Source organism: Balaenoptera ricei, chromosome 2 (assembly GCF_028023285.1).
Source record: "Balaenoptera ricei isolate mBalRic1 chromosome 2, mBalRic1.hap2, whole genome shotgun sequence".
Lineage (NCBI taxonomy): Eukaryota > Metazoa > Chordata > Mammalia > Artiodactyla > Balaenopteridae > Balaenoptera > Balaenoptera ricei.
This window is the reverse complement of record NC_082640.1, coordinates 32,077,615-32,092,154: the sequence shown is the minus strand read 5'-3', so window position 1 is coordinate 32,092,154 and position 14,540 is coordinate 32,077,615. Positions and strand designations below refer to the sequence as shown.

At 53.7% G+C, this 14,540-nt stretch overlaps 1 protein-coding gene across 4 annotated transcripts in view; it reads right to left on the bottom strand.

The window, feature by feature from the left end:
• The window catches only part of FAN1 (FANCD2 and FANCI associated nuclease 1), a 29,427-nt gene that overhangs the window by 1,828 nt on the left and 13,059 nt on the right, over positions 1 to 14,540 (bottom strand). For 2 of the 4 annotated variants that reach the window (XM_059912293.1, XM_059912292.1), the window contains exons 6-13: positions 13,313 to 13,444; positions 11,768 to 11,876; positions 10,478 to 10,597; positions 6,974 to 7,138; positions 6,378 to 6,525; positions 2,604 to 2,707; positions 1,877 to 2,071; positions 1,129 to 1,257 (exon numbers count right to left, since the gene is read on the bottom strand). In XM_059912293.1, the coding sequence (XP_059768276.1) occupies positions 1,129 to 1,257; positions 1,877 to 2,071; positions 2,604 to 2,707; positions 6,378 to 6,525; positions 6,974 to 7,138; positions 10,478 to 10,597; positions 11,768 to 11,876; positions 13,313 to 13,444 (1,102 nt within the window). Of the gene's footprint in view, positions 1 to 1,128; positions 1,258 to 1,876; positions 2,072 to 2,603; positions 2,708 to 6,377; positions 6,526 to 6,973; positions 7,139 to 10,477; positions 10,598 to 11,018; positions 11,114 to 11,767; positions 11,877 to 13,312; positions 13,445 to 14,540 lie in introns of those variants that run through there. The other 2 variants (XM_059912294.1, XR_009500710.1) reach the window with 2 other exon arrangements.

Sequence of the window (14,540 nt, the reverse complement as noted above, 5' to 3'; positions counted from 1 at the left end):
GCAACAAAGAGTAGCCCCCACTTGCCACAACTAGAGAAAGCCCACACGCAGCAACGAAGACCCAATGCAGCCAAAAATAAATAAGTTTATAAGTGCGTCCTTTTAAAAAAAACAAAAATAGATGACAGGTTTAAAGCCAAACATGAATAACATTCAATGTAAATGTTCCAAATACCCAATTAAAAGGCAGAGGTTGTCAAATTAGATGAAAAAGTAAGACCCAGATAAATGCTGCCTACAAGAATATATAAGAAACTCAAATATAAAGAAAAAATATGTTAAATATAAGAGAATAGAAGAAGTATCACATTAACACTAACCAAAAGAAAGCTGGAGTGGCTATATATCAGTTCAACTTCAGAGCAAAGAACCCAGGAATAAAGGAAGGTCATTTCATAATGATCAAGAGTTCAATTCATCAAGAAGACATGACAATCCTAAGTTTATACATCGAATAATATATGAAGCAAACATTGATATTAACTGCAAGGGAGAAAGACCCAAATCCACAATTACAGTCAGAGACATCATATGACACTGGAAGCATGATTCATTAAAGAACAGATTAGGTTGTGACTTTGTCAAAAAGGACTTGTACCAGAGTTTTTTTTTCATCTCAAAACTCAATAATAAGGAAGACACCAGCCTGTGATGGGCAGCAGGGTGAGGCAAGGGAGGCATCCAGCCTACAACACGTGAGGAAGTGCTCACTCCTGGAGCTTAGAAAACAGCTCCCAACCATCCTGGCCTCCTGGCGCTCACACCTGCAAAACCTCCACCCTTGAGTGTGGACTTGCTGCTAACAGTGGACACAGCAAAAGCAATGGAACTTCACTGCCAAGATCAGCTGCTAAGAGACTGACTTCTGTCTTGCTCACACCCTGGCCCTTCTCACTCACCTGCTCGGATGAAATACGCTGCCATCGGGGGAGCTGCCTGCAGAGAGGCCCACATGCCAGCACCAAGGGCACCTCCGCCAACAGCCACCGAACAACCCCAGCCCTCAGTCCAGCAGCTCTCAAGGGATTCGGCCTTATCAACCACCATGCTAGAAATGCCTAGATTGTGGCCTTTGATTAAGTTGATCATAAAGTTACCAACATGACTTTCCATTCTGGCTCAACTGACCTTAACGTGGTGACTTTGGGAGCTCCACACCACCAGGTCAGGGAGGCCCCCTCGGCAGTGTCGGAAGTCCACGGCCAGGCGCCGGCACACACCACTGAGGATGGGGCCCCCCAGGCAGGACACAAGATCCTGGACACGAAACACAGGGACAGTCAGCCCTCCCCCAGGACAGAGACCCTGAAGCCCCCCCAGTGACTGTGAGGTGGGGCGGGGACTCCATGTGTCATTCAGCAGAGATGCGTCCAGGAACACCAAGTGCCCTTCTGCTGCTTGTGCTGGGCTCCAGAGCCAGGGGCTAGAATGCCCCCAGCAAGCTCTGGGGACCACTTCTCCCTGGGTCAGTTACCAAGCTTCTGCCCGGTCGGGAACATCCGGGGAGCAGCTAAGGAAGAGGGAATTTGGGGTAAGCACTCAGGAATGTGACAGTGATGACCCTCAGAGGCCCGCAGTCACAGGACAGGGACGGTGTCCGCCCTCCAGGGGCCACAGGCCAGGCCAAGGGAAGCTGCCAACCAAATGGGCAGAAGGTGTAACTGAGGCTTGTTCATGCTTGTGATTGTTCCTTCAGTAACACAGGCCTGTGGGCTGGGGTACGACACACACACACACACACACACACACACGCGTACGTGTGTGCGTGCATATATACCCACACACATACACATGCATGTAGGCATACGTGTGTGTGTTTTGTTACAGTTGCCAAAAGGACACCCCACATCAAGGAATCCTGCCTGCAGACCGTCACCTGGGCTTGCTGAAGAGAAGCGAAGCGATCCCAGCTGACAAGGGAGGCCACCCTGCCTTCCTGGGCCTGCCACGCGGCTGCCACCCAGGCCCGCAGGCTCTCCACGGGGGCACCGTGAATCTGCCGCAGCCGGGCCTCGATGGCCGGTGCTCTGCTGGCGAAGAAGCTGTCGGTGCAGAGGTCCAGTGGGGCCGCCTGTGTGCAGGGAAAGTAAGCTCACGCTGTGCCTGGGGAGGCCGGAGTCATGAGAAGAGTCAAGATCAAATTTGGAAACTGGCCAATCTGATGAAGTTGACGCATTCTTTTTCTCAAAAGATATGTAAAAATTACCTAAGTAATCTGATATAAAAGCAACTTATTACACTGGGTTTTTTAGAGTAATTTGCAAAAGGAGCTTTTAGTTTAAACTGGTGGAACTCTTAGCAGGCACATGTGACAAAGCATGTGAGAGCACCTGGGCCCACCAGGGTGAAGCTGAAGAAACTTACACTAAAAGTTTCAAACGGAATGATTCCAGTAAAGTAGGCTTAAAGTTTAAAACTTAACATCCTTACATTTTAAATTGTATGAATCACATTTTAAAATTAAAAACTATTCTTATGGTGGAATTAGCACCAGGATCCAAAAGAGGGGCAGGTTTCTGATGGCTGCAGAGGCGGGGCACCCAGGCGGGAGTGACTCACGCGCGTGCAGGAGTCTCTGCTGCCTGAAAACGTGCCGTGATTACCTGGTAGGCGTTTCTGAAGGCGTCTGGTATCCCGTCCATGAAGATGACATCCCATAGGAGGAGGCCGTACAGCGTGCTGAAGGTGGACCCTTCCCCGTGGATCCCTGAGACAAAGTCACACACACACAAGAAAAATCCATTTCTTCTGTTTTTTAAAAACCACCACCATATCCTACTGCCTACTCAATTTGAAGAAAATAGCAAATATTTTACATTCAAATGCAAATGCTGTTTTTGTTCCATTCCTAGGTCATTTTTTTACATTATATTGCTTATATACAGAAGCCTTGTTTAAAGGCAAAAAATCTTAGTAATCATGAGAAAATTCAAATGCACGTTTTGGAGCTAGAGTGGAAAAACCTAAGGAACACGTTTAAAAATAAATAAAAGCAGATTCCCTCCCCGGGCTCTGGGGGTTCCATTCGGTGGGTTCGGAGGCGGGGGCATCCCCCGAGGGGCTCTGGGGCAGGGGGTCCCTCGGCCTCACTTGGAAAAGCCCTCTGGGAAGGAGTCTGAGCGCCCTGGGAGCCTGTGCCCTCTGACCCCATTCGCCTCCTCCACCCAGTACTCCTCTGCCTCGGCCTGGACACCGTGCCCGGGGTTTCTAAGACTCGGGGTTTCACGGAAAGCTTCTGCGTCAGAGACCACCTAGTCCAGACGCCCCCTTCACCCCACATCCAGACCACACGATGGGGCGGTGACCTCAGAGAGGCCAGGCCCAGCCCCAGGCCGTGTGAACGGCAGAGCAGGGTCCGCAGGGCTGGGGCCTCCCGGAGCGAGCCGAGCCCCACCCGGCCCCTCGGCGCACCTGACGCCTGCGCCCCCTGAACAGGCTGCAGCATCTCTCCGGCCAGTGGGCCCCAGGCATCGCACACGAGGTCAGAGGCAGCACAGGTCCCTATCAAGGCCCACTGGAGGCAGCCCTGGCCCTCCTCCCCGTCCAGGCTGCGCTGTGCGCCCCCTCAGCTGGCCCCTGCCCCGCAGGCCGTCCTCCGCTATCTGCTCGGGCCGCCAGCTGAAGCCTCGCCCAGGAGCCCTGCACGCCTGCCGGGCCGGAGGGAGGCAAGCCTGGCCCTCCGCCCTGGACAGCAGCATCCCTGAACCCTGAGCCGTCGGCGTGCGCTGGTGCTGTTAAGTCCACTCATCTGGGGAGATCCTTCTGAGGAACTCTGAAAGAAACTTCCCCAGAGGGTCTGAGGTCGCCCTCACACCAAACCTTCTCCAGAGGAAAGGCCCACAGCAGGGTTCTGCTCAGGTTCACTGCATCAATTTTAATAAAGGAAAAAAATATTAAAAAATTGATATTCCAGAATCGGAACTGTCCATCTGTCTTTCAAGCTCACGGCTAAACTGAAAGCGTTCGCTGCGTGCGGCTCACAGCCGGCAGCCGCCTGCCCAGGGCCTGCTGCTCCTCCCCTGACGCCGGGTCACAGGGCTCCCGCCACCGCCGTGGGGACCGATCCTGCGTCCTGTTCTTTTATTCCTGACCCTCCGGGCCTCCCGCATCTCTGTCCTCACTGGCGTGTGCACTTCACCCTCAGCAGCATCACCTTCCCGGTAAGTGATACAGACGTCACACAGGTTCATCTTAACCATCGACCTGGGACACGCAGCAGAGAGAGGCCCGTGTGTCACGAGGTCCCCTCCTGCGGGATCGTTTTGTGTCCTCACTCATCTGAACGATCCCATCACACGCCAGTGAAATGATGTCCTGATTTTCACATACGTGAAGATACCTGAGTGTTCTTCAACCTAGTGACCCTTCAGCACAGACAGGGGGGGTCTGGCCTGGACATGCGGACCGAACCCGTGGGCCCCCTGGGAGTGACCACAGGAGCCAAGGTCTGGGGTCTGCTTCCAACATTAGGGGGGACGGCGGATGGAGGAGGGCTGGGTGAAGCAGGGGGCGCGGGGAGCTCCGCACACCTCTCTGCTTTCCCATAAACATAAAGGCATGTTCCGCAGCTTCCATGACATTAATAACAAGTTATTTTTTAAAAAAGGCTAAAGCCCCCCCCACGCCCCAGTCCCTCCAAGGTAACTGCCCAGCCGTCGTCACTGCCCTGACGGGCAGCTGCAGCTTCCTCTGCGGTTCCCTCACGGTTTTTATGTTACTTTTCTATTCAGTACATTCACTAAGGACAGAGACTGACCAGTTCCTTTTACCAATTATAAGGCAAATTCTCACAGTCTTTTCTTCAGTCTGGCCTTAGACAAAGCACTGAATTTGCAGTTCCTTCTCCGAGGCCAAGATCGAAGGAAGAATGGAAGAAGGGAAGAGGGCTGACAGGGACACAGACAAGCCGAGCCACCTCCAGTGGACGGCAGGGACAAGCAGACGATCTTAACACAGCTCTGTGCTGCTCTCAGGTGAGCAGGCCCGCGGTGACAACCCTCAGGACCCGGCACAGGCCCCACACGCGTGGGCAGACGGGCGCGGCCCCTCCACTGTGTCTGGACACCGGTGCCTGGGCTGCTGACAGCACACAGGCCGTCGCACACGAGTCACCACACGTCTTACTCAGGTGTACCTCAAATGGCCAGGCCCAACTCCCGAACGTGGACCCCTTGCCCTCGGCGTCTCCTGGCTGAGACCCGCATGCCGGGGACGTCCCCAGGATGGCCCGGGGGCCGGGGGCTGCTCCCAGCACTCAGAGGGGACAAAGGAGACACAGGCTTGGGAGGAAGCGAGGGACAGGATCCAGGTCCGGGCCCGTCCTGGCTGGCCTGCCGCATCCCCTCCCCGGCCAGGGACGCTTATCACCTCCCTGAGGTTCCCTGAGGTTCGCATCTGCAAGCCGCGGGGTCTCTCCCTCTGGCGCCTTCACCCCCGAGCAGCAGAGACGCCGGGTGCCCTCCTCAGCCCTCCTCCCCTCCCCTAGATGGCTGAAGGGAGTCCTCGGCTCCCAGTTTCTGGAACCAGGCAGAATTAATTCCCACTTGGGCTCTACACGGTTCAGAAAACGGCTTCCGAGTGAAACCTACAAAGTCTGAACAAAGAGGATGCCAAGCAGCCCAGAAAGAAGAGAACCAGGGGCACGTGGTCCTGGTCCCTCTGCACATCTGGCCTGAGACACAGAGAGCATCTCATCAGCGGCTCAAAGAGCAAAGTCCCACTCACCCCTGAGGGGCCACAGACCACCTGCCCTGCAGCCGCACACGCCCATGCACACCCACACAACCACACACACACACACACACACACACAGAGCAGCCCAGTTCAGCAGGAACTAGCGGTGTTTCTCTCTCGCGAGGTCACGTCCATCATTTCACTGTGAGGCCTCAGCTCCCAGGAGACGCAGCAGAGCGGGCGCGGCTGGAGGGGCGGGTGATCACACATGCTTCTTGGGAAGGAAGATGGGAAAACCTCCAATCCTTACTGACATTTGCTCTCCTCCCTCGCATGGGCTCGCGAGCTCATTTTACAAGGAATTTGACCCACAACTCTTCCAACCATGTCTCTGGTCCCAGGCATGACGTCCTGTCAGGGCTCGGCCCTCCATCCCCTTAACGCCACCCACCCCCCCAGACTGCCGGTCCCTCTTGGAAGCAGCCTGGCCCCGGCTCCCCTCCTCTGACCGGCTGGCTGTCGGCAGCACCTCGTGGTCCTCTGCCCCGTCCTGTCCCCCTGCCTGACAGGAGCTCTCTGAGGGCAACCCGGCCTCCCTTGCTCCTCGCGTCCCCTCAGAAGGCGCTGCCCTCACGGGTGGGAGGTGCGGACACTGGCTGTGGGGCGGGACACCACCCACTGTGGCCACACGGCCCTGGTGTTACCCTGGTCGAAGCCACAGCGTCTGTAATGGGCCAGCGCCAGCTCCTCCACGGAGCACAGGACAGTGGCAGGGGCAGTCCCCCCGGCCTCCAGCACGAAGACAGACTTGCCCGGCCCATGCTGCGGGCAGAGCCGGCCCGTGACGGTCACCTGCAGTGGGGGGGGGCGAGGGGAGGACAGCCATTAGCTTTCCTCCTGCTCCAGCCCTGCACACCCGGCTCTGCTACCCCAAGGACACACTGTCCTCCACCCCCGAAAGGCCACCCATCTTCAGCGCGGTGCCAGGCCATGTGACCCGCACCTTGGCGCCCATGAGGACGCAGGTCACCGCCCGGCCCCCTGCTCTCTGGGGCCCTGACCAGGCAGGGGGACCTGGAAAGGCTGTGAGCTGCTGACTCAGGAGTTTACAGAGTCACAGCCCTTGCCGGCCCAGCCTCCCAACGCCCAGGTGAGGACAGGGGCGAGGCCAGGTCGCTGCCCACAGCAAGCCAGAGGGTCTTTGGAGTCGACAAGAAACACGCGCTGAAAACCTCTCTAAGGTTGCGTTCAGGAAAAAAAACAAAAATACATCCCAAGTGCCCCAAGAATATTTACTTACATGTTTGACGTCATCCACGGTGATTTCTGGGAGCTGACGGAAGAGGTGCGCATACTTCTGGCAGCTGGGAGAGGCCCGCAGGCGCACGGCCCTCTGATACAGCGAGAGGCGGTGGCCTGTCCGCACGTCCGGATCCGCCAGCCCTGCTGTGATGCACTTGATGGCCTAGAAAAGAGCACAGTGCCTGTCAGGGTCCTGAAGTCCCCATGCAGCATCCCCTCGTTTCATGTGACGGGAAACCCCACTGTTAACTAATCATTCATTTTGCTAACTAGTGGTGGGCAAAGCAGCCCTTCCAGAGACAAGGACATTCCCTTAGGTCCCATGCCGAGCACAGAAGAAGCACAGACCCCGATGCAAATGTCTGGGGCACGAGCAGCCGTGCTCCCGACACTATGTCCTGGTCACACGTGTGGACACAGCCCATGTCAGCTGCCACACGCTCAGGAGACGGAGGCGGCTGGGGAGAGGGACCTGGTCCGGGGCGCGCTCGGGGCACCACCCAGGGGCTCCGAACGCAGAGCAGGCCCCTCTAGGGCAGGAGCCCGGCCGTCTGACCACCTCCCAGTCCCAGGGAGCCTCATTTATAGGGAGAAGAATCTTAGGTTTGAAGGGGTTACGCATTTTCTAAGGTTATTCAGGGCTGGACAAATAAACAAAAATACTGAAAACTACCTGGGATACCACTTCACACCCACTAGGATGACTGTACTCAGAAAAATGGACAATAAAAAGTGTTGGCGGGGATGTGGGAGAAATTGGAGCCCTCGTGCTTTGCTGGCAACAATGGAAAAATGATCCAAATACTGTGAAAAACAGTTTGGCAGTTCCTCACAGAGTCATACACGGAATTACCACGTGACCCAGCAACCTCACATCCAGGTACACGCCCACCACAACTGAAAGCAGAGTTTCAAACAGGTATTTGTACACAGTAGTGCTATTCACAACAGCCAAAAAGTAGGAACCACCCAAGTGTCCATCTACAGATGGATGGATCAACACAACGTGGTCCGTTTACACAATGGAGTATTATTCAGCCTTGAAAGGGAAGGACATTCTGACACCTGCTACAACATGGATGAACCTTGAGGACGTTATGCTGAGGGGAATAAGCCAGGCACAAAAGGACAAAGATTACATGATTCCACTTCTGGGTATTTCATGGAAATACCCAGAACAGGCAGATTCCTAGAGACAGAAGCAGATTAGAGGGAACAGGGAACAGGGAACCGGGAACCAGGAACCAGGGCAGGAGGGAACAGGAGTAACTGTTTCAAAGGAGCAGAGTTTCTGTTTGGAGGATGAAAAATTTGGGGAACAGACAGTGCTGATGTTTGAACAACACGGTTCTGAACTGCTCGGGTCCACACACGCACAGATTTCTTCCAGTAAAGACTACAGCACTGCACGGTCCACAGTGGGTTGGATCTGCAGACACAGGACCTCAGAAATGGAGGGCCAAATACAAAGTTATCCATGGATTTCTGACTGTGCAGGGGCAGGGGGGGTCGGCGCCCCGATCCCCGAGTTGTTCAAGGATCAGCTGTATGATTAACGCCACTGAACTGTATACCTAGAGATGGTTAAACTGCAAGTTTTCTTTGTCGTATATATTTATTACAATAAAAGAATAAAAAGTAAAACAAAAGCCCTGAAAATCAGTGAAGATCAGGCCATCAGAGTGGGGTGGTCCAGAGGAATCAAGCAGAGAATGAGGCCCTGGGGCGGCTCTGTAGCCCCGTGGGAGCCGGGCTGGCCACAGGGAGGGGCGGCCTCGGGCTCAGCCTGGCCTGGCCAACTGCTGGGCACCTGCAGGCATGAGCCTCTGCTGGGCTGGCAGGTGCCCTCCCTGGAGACTGATGTAGAGAAGGAAGGAACGGTGACAAAATAACGGGTTATGAGCATGGCCGGGAAGATCTTTGGGAAAAGGCGAAAAGGAACCAGGGTTTTCCATCTGTCTCAAAGATAACCTCTGAGTATGAGTGAACGCTCCTATCAGCAGATCCGAGCAAGGGGAAAGTCTATCAACTCTTTGGAACCTTTATTTCAATGAAAGAGACAGGCAGTGTGCACACACCCTCTGTCCCCGCTGGGTGAGGGGCCACCAGAGGCCTCTCCTGCCCTATCAGCCCGAATCAGCGCCGGGCGGGGAGCACCACACCCGCCTCCGGGAGAGGAAACAGCTCTCCCAGCTGGAAGCACCTGAGGTGACAAGGCACCTTTTCAGGTTAAGGCAGTAAAAATAGTATGTCATCGTCCATCCCCGTGGTCAAATTTTCCAGCCCTCCATCATCCTGATTCACTTGACCTGCCCCTGGAAAAACAAAAGCTCCCAGAGCCGTAGTGCCCTCTGCTCAATGCAAACACGAGGTTGGCAGGGACGGGGACCGCAGGTGGCCACACAGAGGGCCACTGTCGCCACCTCGGGAGGCCCCGCCCTGCTGGCTGCAGCAGCTGGCAGCCAATGGTGTCCTCAGACTCATAAGGTCCCCGCCACAGAGAAGGCAGCGCCTGGAAGGGAAGGCATCCGCCCTGCTGAGTCAGACACCACGTCTCACGGCGGGAGGAACGCCTTCCATCCATCTTTCTACCAGGAGGCCCCGGGCAACGAGTGAATACAACCACCATTTCCAAAACCACCATTTCCAAAACTGTGTGAAGGCGGACACATCTAACCCTCCAGCTCCCTCCACCCCTAGAACTTCATCCCTGAATCCCGACACGATCCCGCTGCCGACACACCCACCAACCCCACTGTCGCCCCCATGTTCGCGCCCCTACTACTTCTTCTGGGGTTGGAAGAACACGGACAAAGAAGGATGTTTAAGAAATCAACGTTCTAAATCAACCATAGTCCAATATAAAATAAAAATTTAAAAAAAAAGAAACCAGGGGCTTCCCTGGTGGCACAGTGGTTAAGAATCCGCCTGCCGGTCGGCTCTCCCTGGTCTATCAGGAGGTCGGCTGGCTGTGTTGGCAGTGCCCTCACTAACTCTGCTCTTTGTTCTCAATAAACTCACTCTCGTCTAAAAAGAAAAACAATCCGCCTGCCAATGCAGGGGACACAGGTTCAAGCCCTGGTCCGGGAAGATCCCACATGCCGCGGAGCAACTGAGCCCGTGCGCCACAGCTACTGAGCCTGTGCTCTAGAGCTCACGAGCCACAGCTACTGAGCCCGCACACCTAGAGCCCATGCTCCCCAACAAGAGAAGCCACCGCAATGAGAAGCCCGCGCACCGCAACGAAGAGTAGCCCCCGCTCGCCGTAACTAGAGAAAGCCCACACATAGCAACGAAGACCCAACACAGCCAAAAATTTAAAAATTAAAAAAAAAAAGAAACCAATGTTCTAAATCAACCATAGTCCAATATAAAATAAAAGTTAAAAAAAAAGAAATCAACGTTCTAATTACATTTAGATTTTTAAGGTATTAACAGTTTGCTATATTTTTAAATGTATGCCAAACTGAACAAAGGCTGGGCAGCTCCCGCGGCTGAGTACCGGCTCCAGGCGCTTCAGGTGCTGGTGCAAGTTGAGAGCCAGCCGGTCCCACCACCGGCCTCTGCTGTCAGGACAGTACACTTTCTGGGACAAAAGGTTTTCAAGCTCCTTGACGGCTTCCTGTGGCAACAACAAGGGACGCGCATTAGAAGCCTACACACCAAGAGTCTGCCATTATACTGAGTAGTCAGGAAAATTGGCAAAGTATATCTATACAGCATCCCTCTCCATTCTAAAGTAAGGCTCAGGACCCGGACTGCCAAGAGGGGCCCTGGGACGTCCCTCGGGAGTGGCCTGAGCTCCGGAGGCGCCCCCTACTTCTCAGCAGGCCCCCCGCCACCTTGTGCAGCTCTGTGATTCCCCACGGCACTCTCTGCAAACCAGGTTGGCAGTGCAGGCCGGACACGGTCAGACTCTGGGCAGGAGCAGTGGCTGGGCTGCAGGCCCATGTGCTTCTGGGAACCCAGCCGGTCACAGGGCCGAGGCTGTGAGGGGCAGGGGGCAGGACAGGAATGAGGGGGTCTTCACCCAAACACCCCACCTCAACAGGGGGACTTTCTGGTCTAGGTTTACTGGTCACGCTTCATGTTCATCTTTGGTGGTTCCCGGATCTCTTTGAAGGATCTAACGCATCTCCTGAGAAAAAGGCACAAACCCCATAGACACACTCGCAGATTCCCCGAAGCCAACCCCACAGGGCCTCTGGGCGGGGGGGGGGGGGGGGGGGGGGGGGGGAGCGGGGGGTGTGCCACAGACCCCTCTTGGGGGACCCACTGGCCCAGCCCTAGCACATTCTCTTTGTAAAACACCATGTTTCAATTACACAAGTGTCAACACAACAGAAGCTAACTCCAGCAATCTCACAATGTTTAATACGAGGAGGGATAGGACAGAACTTTTCATTCGTGATTATAAATTATTTCCAGACCGTGCACTACTGCTGTCAGGGAAACACAAGCAGAGGTGAGGTTTCTGCCTCAGGGGTTTGGGGAGACCCTCCCTGTCACACAGTGGGTTCTGACGGCGGCTAAGCTCTGGCTGCAGAGACCACCGGCGGCTCCCTGCGGGGCGCTGACCGTCACCTGGAAATCCTGGTGCACAGGCGTCAGCTCACAGCTGGCGGAACAGTAGGTCGCCCTTGGCCATCTTCCTACTGTCCAGGAGATGGCAGGTGCCCACGGGAAGCAGGCCCTCGTCGCATCGCCGGGTGCTGACCAATCACTTGGGAGAAGTCAAGAGCCAGGCAGGTCCCCCTCAGTAAGAGCCGGGTGAAGGGGCTTGTGCACTCACCTTGTACATGTGAAGTCTCTGCAGTATTTCAACAGTTCGGGACAAAATCCTTGTATAAACCCAACCAACGGTAAAACACCGGAGAAAGAGTGGTAATTTCTCATGGTATCTAGGACGAAGACGTACACCAGCAGTTTAGCGCTTTGGTTTATGTATTGTAAGACAATCACAAGAAATGACAAAGCAGACTGAATTCCTACCTTTTAAGAAGATATATTCTGAACACTGCCTGTCGTGTGCAGTTTTCTACACCACAAATCTACGCTCTTACAGCCACCCTTCCAAGGTCCCCCAGACAGCGGTGAGAAATGAGAGCTGGAGGTCAGCAAACGCCCGCCCTCAGGCCAGACGCAGGGCCCCCACCTGATTTTATACAAACCCAGCGTGATTTCCACGTTTCTAAATGGTTAAAATAAGTCAAAAGGAGAAAATTAGTCTGTGGCCTGTGAAAATTACATGAAACTCACATTTCGGTGTGGGCAAACACACCTGCACTGGGACAGCCCCGCCCGCTCGCTCGGGGCGGGGCGGGGGGGGGGTGGGGCCGGGCACGTTCACGGCAGGACAGCAGAGGCCAGTGAGCATGTGGCTGGCACAGCCTGACCACCGCCCAGCTGGCCCTCCACGGAAGAGGCTACCAGCCTCTGTCCTACAGGAACCCAACTTCCTGGCCACGAGGTCTTTTTTTTAAACAAAGAAAATCACCTATTAACTTGTTTTAAACATTTTTCTTCTGCTTGGTCTGAGAAACGTTAACAAATTTTCCTGAATTATCTTAAGAAAATCCTCCAATGTACGTGCACATCACAGGGTAAGAAGTCGACTGGTCGTCTCCTTTCTAGAAAGGCCTTTAAGTAAATGGCTCAATTTTGTCTGAGTTACTCCCAAACAAAATACGGACAAAATATTCAGTTATTTTTTCTTAACAGTAAACGCCATTTTCCTGGCTATGGTTTTTAAGTCCATATTATTTCTGCACGGACTTCAGTTCCAAATTTTTTTTGAAAAAGATACTTAATAATACTAATTTTTCTCATCACTATGTAACAAAGAAAGGAAAAAATCTCTTAACCATACGGAATATGTTTAACATTTATTAAACCAAACAAAATGAAGGATCACGTGCTGTGTACTTGAACTTTCGAGGTAAATGTTCATTTTCTTTTTCAGAATTTTACAGCTGCTGGAATTTCCAGCAGAAAGAAGACACCTGGCACAGTTCCCACAGCTTCTGTCCTGCGGCTGGGCTTCCCCCACGGTAAAACTCAGCTGACCGACCCCCAGAGAGGCCAGCCCACCCAAAGGCGGCAAGCTGCTGTCTGCCACACAGGGACCAAGTGTATAAATTCACTCCAAACCTCCAGACGTGCCCTTCTGTTCACCCAGCACTTTGACTCCACGCAAAGCAAGGAGGAAATTCACCTGCACATGTTGGTTTCACCACAAAACGAAAGGAGCGTGCTCTTCATGAAAAGAAAGACCTTAAGCAGTTAGAACAACTCGGCTAGTCAGTAAACTTTGACAGGGACCCGAGAGCCACCTCACCTCAGGGACGGGTGGTCTTTCAGTCCGTCCCAATCCTGCTTTGCGCACCGAGCGAGCTCCCTGGCTTCCTCCCAGGCCCCGCTGGCCATCGCAGTGGAGATGTCGTTCAGCATGTGCGCGGCCGCTGCGTACCTGCAGGGGGCAGACCAGGCCATCCAAGCTTCAGGGGTGAATGATCACTGACACACAAAATTCCACATCCTGCCCGCCACATCTAACTCTGCTTTGGAAAATACGAGGGCCACATTTTACCTCAGTAATAATTTGACGTATTACCCCACGGGAGTGGTCTAGAAGAACTCCTCAGACAGGCTACCCAACCAGAAAGATGAAAACATTCACACCGCACTGTTATATAACACATCCCATTATATGCATGTAATACTGATCAGCACTTCCTTTCTGACTTTTGGTGCTCATCCATTCATTCATTCACTCAACAATCCGGCAACCTTGTAAACGGGTAACTGACTTCAGAATTACACACAAGCGTAGATTTGGTCATTTAATCACTGAGCCAGAGGTAGCCAGAGGGATGCTGCCCGAGCTAAGAGAACTATTCGGGATTTTCAAAAATAACTTCAGGGACAGGCTTTGGGAGACGGCAATGCTGAAGTGTTATGAACACACTTAAGTGAAGAAAGACAACTTCTCAGTGCACCTGAGACATTCGCCCAATCAGTTCTCTAACACTTCGAGGGCACAGTCATTGTGTTCTGGATTCACCCTTAAAAGAAAAGCATGCACGAGCAATATGTGCAAATACTATCACATAGGAGTAAAACATATATGTAGAACTGAATCACTTTGCTGTACAGCAAAAATTAACATTGTAAATCAACTATACTTGAATAAAATAATTTTTTTTTAAAAAAGAGTAAAAGAAATGGCCTCTAAATATAAAAATTTGCTCATGAACTCTTCGATCTAACTCTCTTATAATGTGCAACTGGACAATTCTAAGGTCGATAAGGAAAGAGAAACATGGAGGGGTGCCCGGAGGCTGGCCCGCCCGGCAGGAGTGCCCTCCTGCCCACCTGAACCAAGCCCCCTCTCCACGAGCCCATCGAGCCCAGCGCCAGCCCCACGGTGCCGCCATCGCCGCCTGCACGGTCACCAGCCCTCCCTCCCCCCGTCCCCGCACTGCCAAGAACAGCATCCCTTCTGCACCCTGACCTCTGCCCTCTGTCTCCTGCCCTCCCTACACCTGGCTGAGAGCACGGCTTCC